Here is a 12,500-nt window from a genome sequence, read left to right on the forward strand (position 1 = left end):
AAAACAAGATATTCTTTCTTTAAGTAAATCAGTCTGGAAGGGATGTGGAGAACAGGGTTTCCATCTTTACGAAAAGTTATGATATGACTGATACATCGGGAAGTTGGTAGGCCTAGTTGAGTTGTGTTCCTTCCTCCGCTTTCCTAAATATTTTTTATTTATAGGCAGAGAGAGAGAGAGAGAGAGAGAGAGAGAGAGAGAGAGAGAGAGAGAGAGAGAGAGAGAGAGAGAGAGAGAGAGAGAGAGAGAGAGAGAGAGAGAGAGAGAGAGAGAGAGAGAGAGAGAGAGAGAGAGAGAGAGAGAGAGAGAGTGCGAGAGAGAAAGAGAAGAGAGAGAGAGAGAGAGAGAGAGAGAGAGAGAGAGAGAGAGAGAGAGAGAGAGAGAGAGAGAGAGAGAGAGAGAGAGAGAGAGAGAGAGAGAGAGAGAGAGAGAGAGAGAGAGAGAGAGAGAGAGAGAGAGAGAGAGAGAGAGAGAGAGATAGATATGGCCAGCGCTAAAATATTTTGGGTGCCGATGAAGGAGATTATGTTATTTCGATTAACGCCTTTGGTACAAAGTTGCACATGTCTGATACCCTCGTGGGAGTATTTGTTAAAAGCTTCTAATGCTTCTTCAAATAATTGAATTTTCCTTTAGCGTCCAGGAATGTTTGCTGGCAAGTTACCCTAAAACAGAGATACACACTGACTAACAAAGAAAGTTTAGTTATCTAGCTCTTTCACTAGGGTAAGATTCTCTCCATGACAATAAATCGTGTTTGTCGTAGCCTGAATAAATACAAAGATGTAAGGTAACTTTTATACCTCCTCACCTTAAATGAATGACATCGCCTGCCATTAGCGTTGAGGAGCCAGGAGGCACTTAGCTGCGGCCGAAGCCGTCACCTTTGCCTTATGCACTTGGACTTTTTGGGATAGGTGACAGTCACTGCTGGGAATCGAAGAGGAGTGTGGGACTCGAATCCACAACAAAGCGAATGCAAGACCAACGTGGTTCTAATTACGGCATCACCTATAAGCCAGATCATTTCCTCCAAAGAACTTCATCATAGTAAAATTGAGTCGACAATAGGAGCCCTAGCCTCTTTCACTACGGGAACAAAGCTCGGATAGCTTTGTATCTTTGTACACGAAGACATTTGCAAAATGCTCAGAAAAAATAAAGGTACAGGAGATGCAAAGTACAAGAGATGCAAACAACAACAGTTCACTATAAACCCACTATCGGAGAAATAATAACGGAAAGTACAGGGAAACTGTATATTTCGACTACTATCTGTAGTCCTCTTCAGCTGAAGAGGACTACAGATAGTAGTCGAAATATACAGTTTCCCTGTACTTTCCGTTATTATTTCTCCGATAGTGGGTTTATAGTGAACTTTTACAAATGTGTTATAACATACCAATTTCCAAAGAACAACAGACTTATTGGTCCTCCCGGGACTGCTTGCGAAACAGTGGAAATAGTTAAAAATCACTGACTTGATTTAAGTGTATGAGCTCACGATACTCAGAAACGAATTAGGTTGGGGTGGGACCCCATATATTTAACTAATTTTAAGTGTCAATTGTGTTTGAACTTACAATATCAATTGTTTCAAATATTTACAATATTAACGAAGCCATGGAACATTTTTAATTAAATCACCCCGGATTCTATTGTACTAAAAAAAGAACACAGTTATCAGCTAGTGATGTAAATCACAACATGAAAGCAAATATATTAAACCATATTCTGATTCGTTAGACTAAATCAGTAATCACTAACTCAGTTAACCAAAGTGATAAAAGGTTGATAGGTTATGAAAAACTTAATCAAAACTACTTTCAGGTCAAAAACATATATTTATAAATACGCAAACAAATTTACATATAAGACAGCAGAGATTAGGAGTATGATAGAGGACAACTGGTCGAAAAATTATCTATTATAAGAGATGTAGAAACCACAAATACCAAGTCTTGCTATCTCATTGTTTTTTATCTATTTATGTATTCATTTATTTGTTTGTTTGTTTTTAGAAATAGAGAGCGATTAGAAAGCAAAATCTTCATATTTGGTTGCTATCGATTTGCAGTTTTCAAAACGTGCGTCATAGGTGTTGCAAAAAAGAAAGGGGGGGGATGCTTGTCTCCTTATTTGCATAACGATTTTGTCGATTAACTGGTAATCAGGGTGTTCATATTTACATTAGTAATTACCAAAATCTACACTGCATGTGAATGAGACAGAAGCTGCTCAGGGGAATGCTAATTGTCATGATATATATGCATAAATATATCATGACCTTTTCAGTCTAGGGATTATCCATCAGGTGAAGAAAAGATCCATGAAGTTTGATACACAAAAATCAGAAATTATATGTATATATATAATATACATATATATATATATATATATATATATATATATATATATATATATATGTGTGTGTGTGTGTGTGTGTGTGTGTGTGTGTGTGTGTGTATGTGTGTGTGTGTGTTTGTGTGTGTGTGTGTGTGTGTGTGTGTGTGTGTGTGTGTGTGTGTGTGTGTGTATGTGTGTGTGTGTGTGTGTGTGTGTGTGTGTGTGTGTGTCTGTGTGTATGTGTTTATACATATAATTATTTATATGTAAATGTATATATAAATATATAAATATATATCAATATAAATATATATATATATATATATAGATATATATATATATATATATATGCGTGTGTGTGTATATAAAGGGAGAGGCAAATCTAAACAATTCAAGTAAACACCACCCTCATTGTTTACTTTTTTATAGAAAAAGAAATGGAATGAATATATAATGAACTACCACTGATGAAGATAATGAGAACAATTATAACGATGATGTCACGTAACTACGGTAATGGTGATGGATGACGTAGATTATTGGATTTAAGCTAATGGCAGTGTTAATGACGGTGACCCCGAAATTTATTGAAATATAACGAAAGATTAAGTTTCATTAAGAGATTTTACTCTCCATCACTACTGTGTAAATGTGTTAAAACACATACATACACAGGCACGCGCGCACGAGGAAATATTTTTTTTACCACAGAATTTGTTTGATTTTGAGGCTCAGAAATTTCTCTTCAGACTAGAATATCAGAATGTGTTCTTTTAAATAATGCCAATCTAATTAATGATTACTAAATTTTGAGAATTCATGTTATATTTTTTATTTCTTCTTTATCTTTCTCCCTCTACTTTGATTTCATTGATGAAAGCTAAAATTTACCATATTCTATAATCTTCTATAGATATCTTAAATGATATAGTGATAAGTGCGTTAAGTCATAACTCGATATATACATATCATATGTGTAAACAAATGATTAAAGGATTACAAAGGTGGAGCATGCCGACAGGAGACCTTTTGGTCCATATCTAGGTCGGATGCGAAAAAAAAAATAATGATAAATAATTAAATAAATAAATAAGTAGATAAATAAATAAATAGAAACGATAATAATGTAAATAATAAATAAAATAGATAAATAAATGCATAGGTATGGTTGAATAATAAACAAACAGGTAAATAGTAAATGATAATAAATTGACATATAACTGATAATAATAGAGAATGAAGCAAATAATAGTAAACAAACAGACAAATGATAACAAAAAAAATTAACAAATAATATGAAATAAGTGATAGTCATTAGAGCATTTTGCTTAGGTGTTTATCTAAATAATTCGTAAAGCTTTGAACTGCACTACATTGCAGTGCCTCTGCAGGAAGTTTATTCCATTCATTAGCTACACGGTTGGCAAAGTTGTTTCTACCCACTTCCAAAATAAATATATTTCCAAACAGTTTGAGACCATTGTTTTGTCGGATTCTCATTCAGTGTGAAAATTTTGTCACTTTTGATTTTGTCAATTCCATTTACAGTCTTAAAGACCTGTATCAAGTCACCTCTGAGTCTATGTTTTTTAAGGAAAACAGATTCATATATTTTATTCGATTTTCGTATGATTTATTTTTGATATTTGGAATCAGTTTTATTACTCGCCGTTGTACTTTTTCTAATCTGTCAATGTCTTTAATGAGATCCGGTGACCATACGGAAACAGCATATTCCAAATGTGGACGAACTAACGATCTATATAGCTTGTTAATGAGTGATGGACTTTTGTGGTCAAAAGACTGCGTAACCAGTCCTAGAATCTTATCTGCTTTCTCAGAGGCTGAAATACACTACTTAGAGGATTTGAGATCGTTACTGATAATTGCGCCGAGATGCTTTTCACTAACCACTTTTGTTAACGAATTTCCAAATAACTTGTAATCCTACTTACTGTTATTTTTACCTATGTGCATTACCTTGCATTTACGTGTGTTAAATTTCATTAGCCACTTTTCATACTTACATACATACATACATACATACATATATACATACATATATATGTATATATATATATATATATATATATATATATATATATATACATGTATGTATGTATACACGTATATACATTCATACATACATATATATATATATATATATATATACACATGTGTGTGTGTGCATGTGTTTGCGGTTGGGTGGGTGGATGTGGGTGTGTATGTGTATAAATATATGAGAGAGTAAAAGGGAAGGATAGAGATTGAGTGATAGATAAATAGATGAATTAAGTAGGCAGAGAGAGAGGAAGAGAGAGAGAGAGAGAAAGGGATAAATAGATAGACAGATAGATAGATAAATAGAGAGAGAGAGAGAGAGAGAGAGAGAGAGAGAGAGAGAGAGAGAGAGAGAGAGAGAGAGAGAGAGAGAGAGAGAGAGAGAGAGAGAGAGAGAGAGAGAGAGATAGAGAGAGAGAGAGAGAGAGAGAGAGAGAGAGAGAGAGAGAGAGAGAGAGAGAGAGAGAGAGAGAGAGAGAGAGAGAGAGAGAGAGAGAGAGAGAGAGAGAGAGAGAGAGAGAGAGAGAAAATTGCAATTTCCCAAATACGTTGAACAGAACTTCATAAACATGACATGAATTACAAGGAATACCCGAATTTATGCAAGAACTCGTACCTCGCCAGTTTCGTCAGAGAAACAGTGATGTGTTTTCTTTTATAGAAAAAGGATTGTGTTTGTACATACCTGTTGATCCAAACTATCCTGACTGCCCGACCGGCGAGAAGATGGTGTGTTGCTGTAACTCTCCTGACTTGGGGATCGTCGCGAACTGTATGGAAGTTGTCGAGGCAGTTGCTGTTGCTGCTGCTGCTGTTGCTGTTGCAGCAATGTCTCCCTTAAGCTGGAGGCCGATGGCACATGCCCAGAGACGATGCTCTCGCTCTCCTGACTGGGAGATCGCCTCTGTCTCGTCTGATCGATGCTGTCTTGGCTTGGAGACCGTCTGCACACAACGTCGCCGAAACTATCGCGGCGGATGTTGGACCGAGAAATAGTCCGATAGTTGTCGCGTTCTTCCACGGTAGCACTTCGATAGTTCGAGAGGTTGAAGTTCCTCTTTTTCGCCGATGCCAAACTTGCCGTGTCCACGGCAGCCCGCCGATGCTCGCCCTCGCTCCCGTCGTAATACGTCTCCTCCTCTTCGTCCCGACCGTCACTCTCGTCAAGGTAATTGTACATGTCAGAGTCACTATAACATCCACCCGGTGTAACTAATTCCCGCTGGCGACACGTATGCATGGCCTGACGCTGCTGCTGTTTCAGCAGGTGCTGGCGGTGCTGATCGCAGCACTTACAGGTCAGGTCCCCACAAGAACGGTTCCTGAGATGCATGGCCAGTTGGGCATGAGGCCGAAAAGGCTCGCTCAGTCTACGACTCACAGGCATTCTCAACCCTGGCACTATAGACAGATCCTGACTCTGGCTATAGCGAACGCTTCGACCAATGTTGAGGTACTCATCTGGAAACCCGCCTACTACTCCTCCTACTCCACCACCACCTCCTCCACCTTGTCCCTGTTCCCCTGATATGTAGTGACCCAGATTAGCCAGGGCATTACTGTTCTTTTCCACCGGGTTTTGATATTGCGCCGTGTTATTGATTATCTTAATATCACTGTTTTTCTTGCCGCAGAGCAAGGGGATCTTGTCGTTATTGTCTTCATTGTTGAGGGGCGTGTACAAGTTCCGAGGCACTTGACTATACTTATCAAAGCAGGCCTGTTTGAGGCTGGGCTTCCGGAAGGGCACCGGGGGAGGTGTGTCCTCGCGAGAATAGGGCGGGAGAGCCCCTAGAGGATCCAGCAGACGCTCGGGTCTCGCGGAGGAAGAGGCTGACCCATAGGTAGGACCCCCCGAGAGACTGTCCACAGGTGGTGGCGCTTGGCTCCCTTGGGATGTGCCTCCTATGCTCGGCTCGACACCGTAGCCCCCTCCTACTCCTCCAATGCCACTGCCACCTCCACCACCGACTCCCCCACTTCCTCCCCCACCTCCTCCTCCTCCTCCTCCTCCTCCGAGGGAAGGTCGGTTCCATTGAGGGCCCTCGCCGCTGGGGGGATCCGGGTGCCATGTGTCTGAACGACTACTCTGACGCGTGTCGAGGACTGTGGGCCGGCTGGATCGCCTCTGCTGGAGGACGCGCTGCTCCTGCTGCATCATCTCACCCCCGTAGTCGTGGACATACACTCCCCCGTACCCACCGTACGCAGCCCCTTCACGCTCCAGCGTGCCCGTCGAGCCAGGCTGCTGCTGTTGTAGGTGTTGTGTCTGCACAAGTTGAGGCTTCTGTTGGACTTCCTGCCAGAAAAAGAAGAAGAAGAGTTCATGTCAGCAGGCCCTTGTTAGTGAGATGGGTCTCACACCTACACGACACGACCGACAGAAAGGAGGAAAACAAAAAGGGTGAACATTTTTTCGTGTCGCAAAGTCTTTTGAAAAAAAAGGTGTCAAATCTGTAGCTGCACATAGAAGAGAAAGGAAGAGAAGAATTTGCTTCACCAGGTCTCGTTAGTGTAACGTACCGTCCCTCACTGAACCTGCAGAAAATAGATAAATGAATAAATGAATAGATAAATGAATAAATAGATAAATAAGCAAACAAATAAATGAATAAATAAATAAATAAATGAATAAATAAATAAATAAATAAATAAGTAAATAAATAAATAAACAAATAAATTAACAAATAAATAAATAAATAAATAGATAAAGAGATAAATAGATAAATAAATGCATAGATGAATAGATAAATAAATGTATAGATAAATAGATAAAGAGGTAAATAAATAAATATATAAATAAATAGATTGAGATAAATGAATAAATAGATCAATCAACTGATAAACGCATAATAAACGGATTGATGAAATAGATAGATATATAGATAAAAAGATGAATTGTTAACAAATGAACAATTACATAGATAAAAAATAACATAAACAAACTATAGATAGTTAAAGAAAATAAATAGATAGATGAACAAATAAGTAAATGAATAATTGAATAGAATATTCTCCCAATTATTACTGTATCTGCATAAGAGAGAAAAACATATGTAGTACATATAAAAGTTGCCATTACAAGGTATTGTTGAGGGGATCTACTTTCATCGTACTCATGCAAGAAAGAAGAAAAATTACGTCAGTATTTACATACCAAGACGTTCATGTTTGAAGGCCATATTCTTCCCTAAGTATATGCTAACAGTATGTATATAGATTTTTTATACATTAAGGGTTCTGTAGAAAGACTCAACTGTCATTGTACTAGAAAAAGGGACTTATGTGATTATTTGAACAAGAAGGTTAAGAAAAAATAAAATAAAAGATAAAAAAAAAAGGAAAAATGCTCCAGAATGAAGGAAACATAGAGACCACGACATTTTGTATTCTTGGTCATTTTCTAAAGAACCCTCACAGCGTAATGACGGGAAAAATACAACGGAAGAAACAAACGAAAATCTGCGTGGCCTTGTTAGCTAACCTCTCCCTCGCCCTTCCTCCCCCTGTGTAATGACAAGGAATCGTAGCTCTGCTGTCGTACCTGCGTGTGATGGCCACGGAGGTGCAAGAGGGGGATGGCCTCGACAGTGGCCTGAGTGCCCTCCAGCTTAAAGGAGACGCTCTTTGATGAATCGCGGGGAGTCTGCTCCGGCGACGTAAAGGAAATTCTCCGGCTGTTGAAGCGCATGGATGGGGGGGAAACAAGAAGAACTTGAGGAGCCAAGCCAAGAGGTGTGTCTTTGTAATGGTTATATCAACATGACTGCAACTTTATTCAACAGAATAATAACAACCTTCTCTCTCTTTTTTTTTTTTGCATATCATTCGAGTCATAGAGGGTGTACAAACGTGTCCGGATCCTAATGATAACAGTAATCACAATATCAATCATATTCATCTCAATACAACAAGGTTTGCAAATTATGTGACATATAATATAAAGCGACCAAAAGTTTATACTCACAACCACTACGCTTGTCTGCAATTTAGTGATAATTGATAGGAAAATAAAAGCTACTTTGATCAGCTCCACCATCCTAGAGACACAACCAAACAGCTTACCAGCCTCCTGTGTAAAGGATTGTCTACGTGCGAGCGGGCACTGACACAGTCATAAAGCTATCAAACCATAACATGCAAAACAAAATTGGATCTGAGAGTTCATCCTTTTTTTTTTTTTTTTTTTTTTTTAAGATCTCTGCATCAATCAGGCACTCCATTGCCAAACAGTCTTTTCGGTCACCTTTGGGGGCAGGGCATGGTTTGGAGTTGACGATGATCAGTGTGTCTTGTAGATTTAAAGTAGTAAATCAAACCAAACATGTTTTACCGTAAGATTTCGAGTTTGCAAGGCAGCAAAGGGTTATCTATTCCACGATACAGTTGAAGTCCAGCATGCCTATTCCTTGTAAGATAAGGAGCAGAACAACTGAATGACTGAACTAAACATCTTATCAATTTTTTTATTGTGTTTTAACTGCAATACAGTGCAATTTGGTGGTGTGCTGGGTTCCAGATAACATGCTTGCTATACCTCATGCACACAAGTGCTAGATTGGCCTCATTGGATAATTATTATAAAATATCTTGCCACATCGCCACATCGACTGGTAACTGGGATGCAGAGTGCCAAGGACGATAGTGTTGGCTGATGCAGAGTAGAACAGGAAGTGGGGTGGGCGTTGGTGAGGGTAAACAAATGACACTTATACGAAAATAATGATAATAGTAATAATAATAATAATAATAATAAAACAAAAGACGGTTGCAGGGATTACAATGTCACATCAAAGTGGTTCCCCCTGAGGCAGAGAGCGGTGGAATGTAACAGAAAATAGTTGCCAACTGGCCAGTGGCATGTGCCAAATGTGTCACACTGACAGAACATACGGGGACCTCAACCCTACCTTCTGGTCCCAACTGTTGTCCACCATGATCGCAAGCAGTCATGCAGGGGCAGACGCGAAAGCAAACAAACAAATGAAAAAATAAAGCGTTATTTGCTGTTTGCAACCCGTTAACTGTACGGAAAATAGGGGTCGAGAGAAATAAAGTTGCACGGCACTTGGAAAGTAGCAAGAAATCAAGGAAAAAGTAAAAATGACGGTGGACAGGAATCAACCACCGCAGTTGAAGAGTTGATTGGGCTAAATTACCCGAAATGTACAAAAGAAAGTCAGAAAATAAAGGTTGTACAGTTTCCATTCACCTTAAATCCAGCAGCGATGGACATACGAGTACATCAACATCTACAACTGTTCACAAGAAAACTTAAAATTAGAATAAAAAGAAAAAAAAATCTACTTGTGAGTCGGAGGAGGTACAAAGGTAAGTTACAGGGCTGCGTAAGATTTAAGTACCGCAGAATAGCCACAAATTGAGGCCACAAGCGCTCAAAAATATAAAACTCGAAAATGCTTTGTCTAATGCTAAAAAGTCATTACCCTAGGTATGGTACAAAATCAAAGATATCTACAATCACGACACTGCCTTGAATAATTCTATTGGAAAAAATACTATATAGTGGCATAGTCTAACTTGTGTAAGGAAGCAGTTGCTTCTAGCTGAGGCCTGAACATACCTACAGTGGGCAATACAGGTGCACAGATGTGACAAAATGGGCAAAAATTATAAGAACATACGAAAAATAACGGAATTCTAAGAGACTAAAGAGGAAAATAAACAGAATGTGGGAAACGAGTGGAATGCACAGAGCAAATCGAGGTTTATTATTATTATTATTGTTATTATTATTATCATCATCAAAAAGAGTTTTTATTTTGGGCATCGGGGAAGAGAAAGTTCAAGGCTAAAGAGCTTGCGATGTTGGAAGGCGATGATGATATTGGTCACTGCTGTGTTCAAAGTTGCTGCTATTGTTGCGTATCGAGTTGTTACTGTTGTTGTTCTGGCTGTTTCTGTTGCTGTTATTGTTGTTGAAATTGTTGTTGTTGTTCCTGGTGTCGGTGATTGTGATGGTGGCGATGGTGTTCGAAAAGGGATTATCTTCCATGTAGGAATATCTAAATTACTGACTGGACAGAAAGCGGTTTATGGTAATGTTGTTTGGAGGTGAATGATTGTATAGTTTCTAATGCCTGCAATGCAATGATAACGACAACGACTACAATGATGAAATGATGATTAAGGTCCTACTGTACGTACGAATTAGTGGTAGATGAGGTAGAATTAGTGATGGTTTTGTTGATGGTCGCAGTCTTAGTGGTAATAGTGGTAACCTTGGTGCTTTTGATAACAATTATGGTTTTAGTAGCAGCTGTGTTCATTCTAGTGATATTCATAAACTATTTAGTGACTATATTCATCCTGAAAGTGGTGATGATAATTGTCTTACACCTGGTGATAAAATTAGAAGCAAAGGTGTTATGATTATTAATGGGAGCATCTGTTGTAGCGGTGGTTGAGGTGGGAGCATATGTTAGTGATAATTATGATTACGCATGCATGCATGCATGTGTGTGTGTGTGTGTGTGTGTGTGTGTGTGTGTGTGTGTGTGTGTGTGTGTGTGTGTGTGTGTGTGTGTGTGTGTGTGTGTGTGTGTGTGTGTGTGTGTGTGTGTGTGTGTGTGTGTGTGTGTGTGTGTGTGTGTGTGTGTGTGTGTGTGTGTGTGTGTGTGTGTGTGTGTGTGTGTGTGTGTGTGTGTGTGTGTGTGTGTGTGTGTGTGTGTGTGTGTGTGTGTGTGTGTGTGTGAAGCAGATATCCAATTGCCCTCAGGATGGTGTGCAGGGCAAGAGGTGCATTAGCATTAAGCTGGCGTTAAGCTGATTCACATGCTTCTCGCTTTCAGTTACTGCCGCTGGCTAACCCAGGTGAAGAGATGCAGTTTTATTCATCTTCCTTTGCCAGCTGCAGACATGACCCACGCTCACATTGTACCCCGACCTAGCGATACATTGCAACTGTACGTCTTTCGATTCCAGGTTAGATGATACGGGATCTTCGAGCAGCAGGGAACTTTAGGCTAGTGTTACACTGTCAGGCGCCGTCGTTACGGCTTGTTGTTGGCTATGGCAAAGTCTCCCTTGGGAGTCATTAAACTCGAAAGGTTATGGTAATATTCTTACCAGGGGGACATAGTGGTAGTAATATAATGTTCTTGCTGTCGACAGATGGTTTGTTAAAGCAATTGAACTTGCCCATAATGTGGCCACATCCGGCACCACCGCATAGGGTGACATTGGCATTAGAAGTCTATTGTGTGCCTAGCAACTCTTTCCCCGCTGTCTTTCGGGTTAAATTTGGCTGAGATAAAGCTTGAGTAAATCTGCAACAAATCTGTGGAATCAAAAAGATCAAATTCCTAGCAGATTCCTGCATCCCATCTCAGTAGCTTATCATTCTGAACCTTTTCAAGGCATCTTCAGAAACTATGACGGGCGAACAAGTAACGAAGAGAAGTGCGCATTCTCTCCGTCAAACTTATTCACTCCTTCCGTGGGTTATCTACTCTTCCAACTTTGTTCCCCATCTCACTTACGAAATCATACATGTATGATCACCTTTAAGCCACACAATGAGGGTATAAATACAGTTGGAAGTCACATGGTCAATTCCTGCACATAGGCTGTATCGAAAAGATGGTCGCCGGCAAAATAGCCATCGCGAACATTTTGTGTACTAAGCTGCCAGAAATAGACACCGTGCTGCTTCACTCTGATATCGTGCAAGGGTTTAGAAGAGGTATCCTAAGAAAGGGTCTCCTCTATTACTTCAGGACGCTTCAAGAGGTCCGTAATGCGGTTGGAACCGCCATACTCCACGACGGGTTGGAAAATGGAACGCGTGGTTCCTTCTCGATTCATACTCAATCTCAGATGTGAGACCGCATCGTGCGACAGTGCTTGTGACCCACGTTCTTGAGGAACAAAACATCGATTCCGCCGGAACAACCCGCCTTTCTGGTCAAAACATTTAAACGAAGGAAGGCAACGTTTATGCCTTTTCCTGGAGAGACCACCCCGAGGGCAAAATGCGGACACGTTGAGTCTCTTTTGATGCAAGCACCAGCTTACTAAAACGACTCACGACTCACTAGTAGGGACATCAGAGCGACTGACGTACTGAGAAT

The 12,500-nt window shown here is 39.8% G+C and overlaps 1 protein-coding gene across 1 annotated transcript in view; it reads right to left on the reverse strand.

The window, feature by feature from the left end:
- Positions 1–12,500, reverse strand: part of LOC143039057 (uncharacterized) — a 1,266,799-nt gene that overhangs the window by 808 nt on the left and 1,253,491 nt on the right. Inside the window, exons 18-19 of the mRNA XM_076208909.1 lie at positions 7,952–8,084; positions 5,093–6,706 (exon numbers count right to left, since the gene is read on the reverse strand). Of these exons, the coding sequence (XP_076065024.1) occupies positions 5,093–6,706; positions 7,952–8,084 (1,747 nt within the window). The remainder of the gene's footprint in view (positions 1–5,092; positions 6,707–7,951; positions 8,085–12,500) is intronic.

Source organism: Oratosquilla oratoria, chromosome 25 (genome assembly GCF_046742065.1).
Source record: "Oratosquilla oratoria isolate Oo_2021 chromosome 25, ASM4674206v1, whole genome shotgun sequence".
Lineage (NCBI taxonomy): Eukaryota > Metazoa > Arthropoda > Malacostraca > Stomatopoda > Squillidae > Oratosquilla > Oratosquilla oratoria.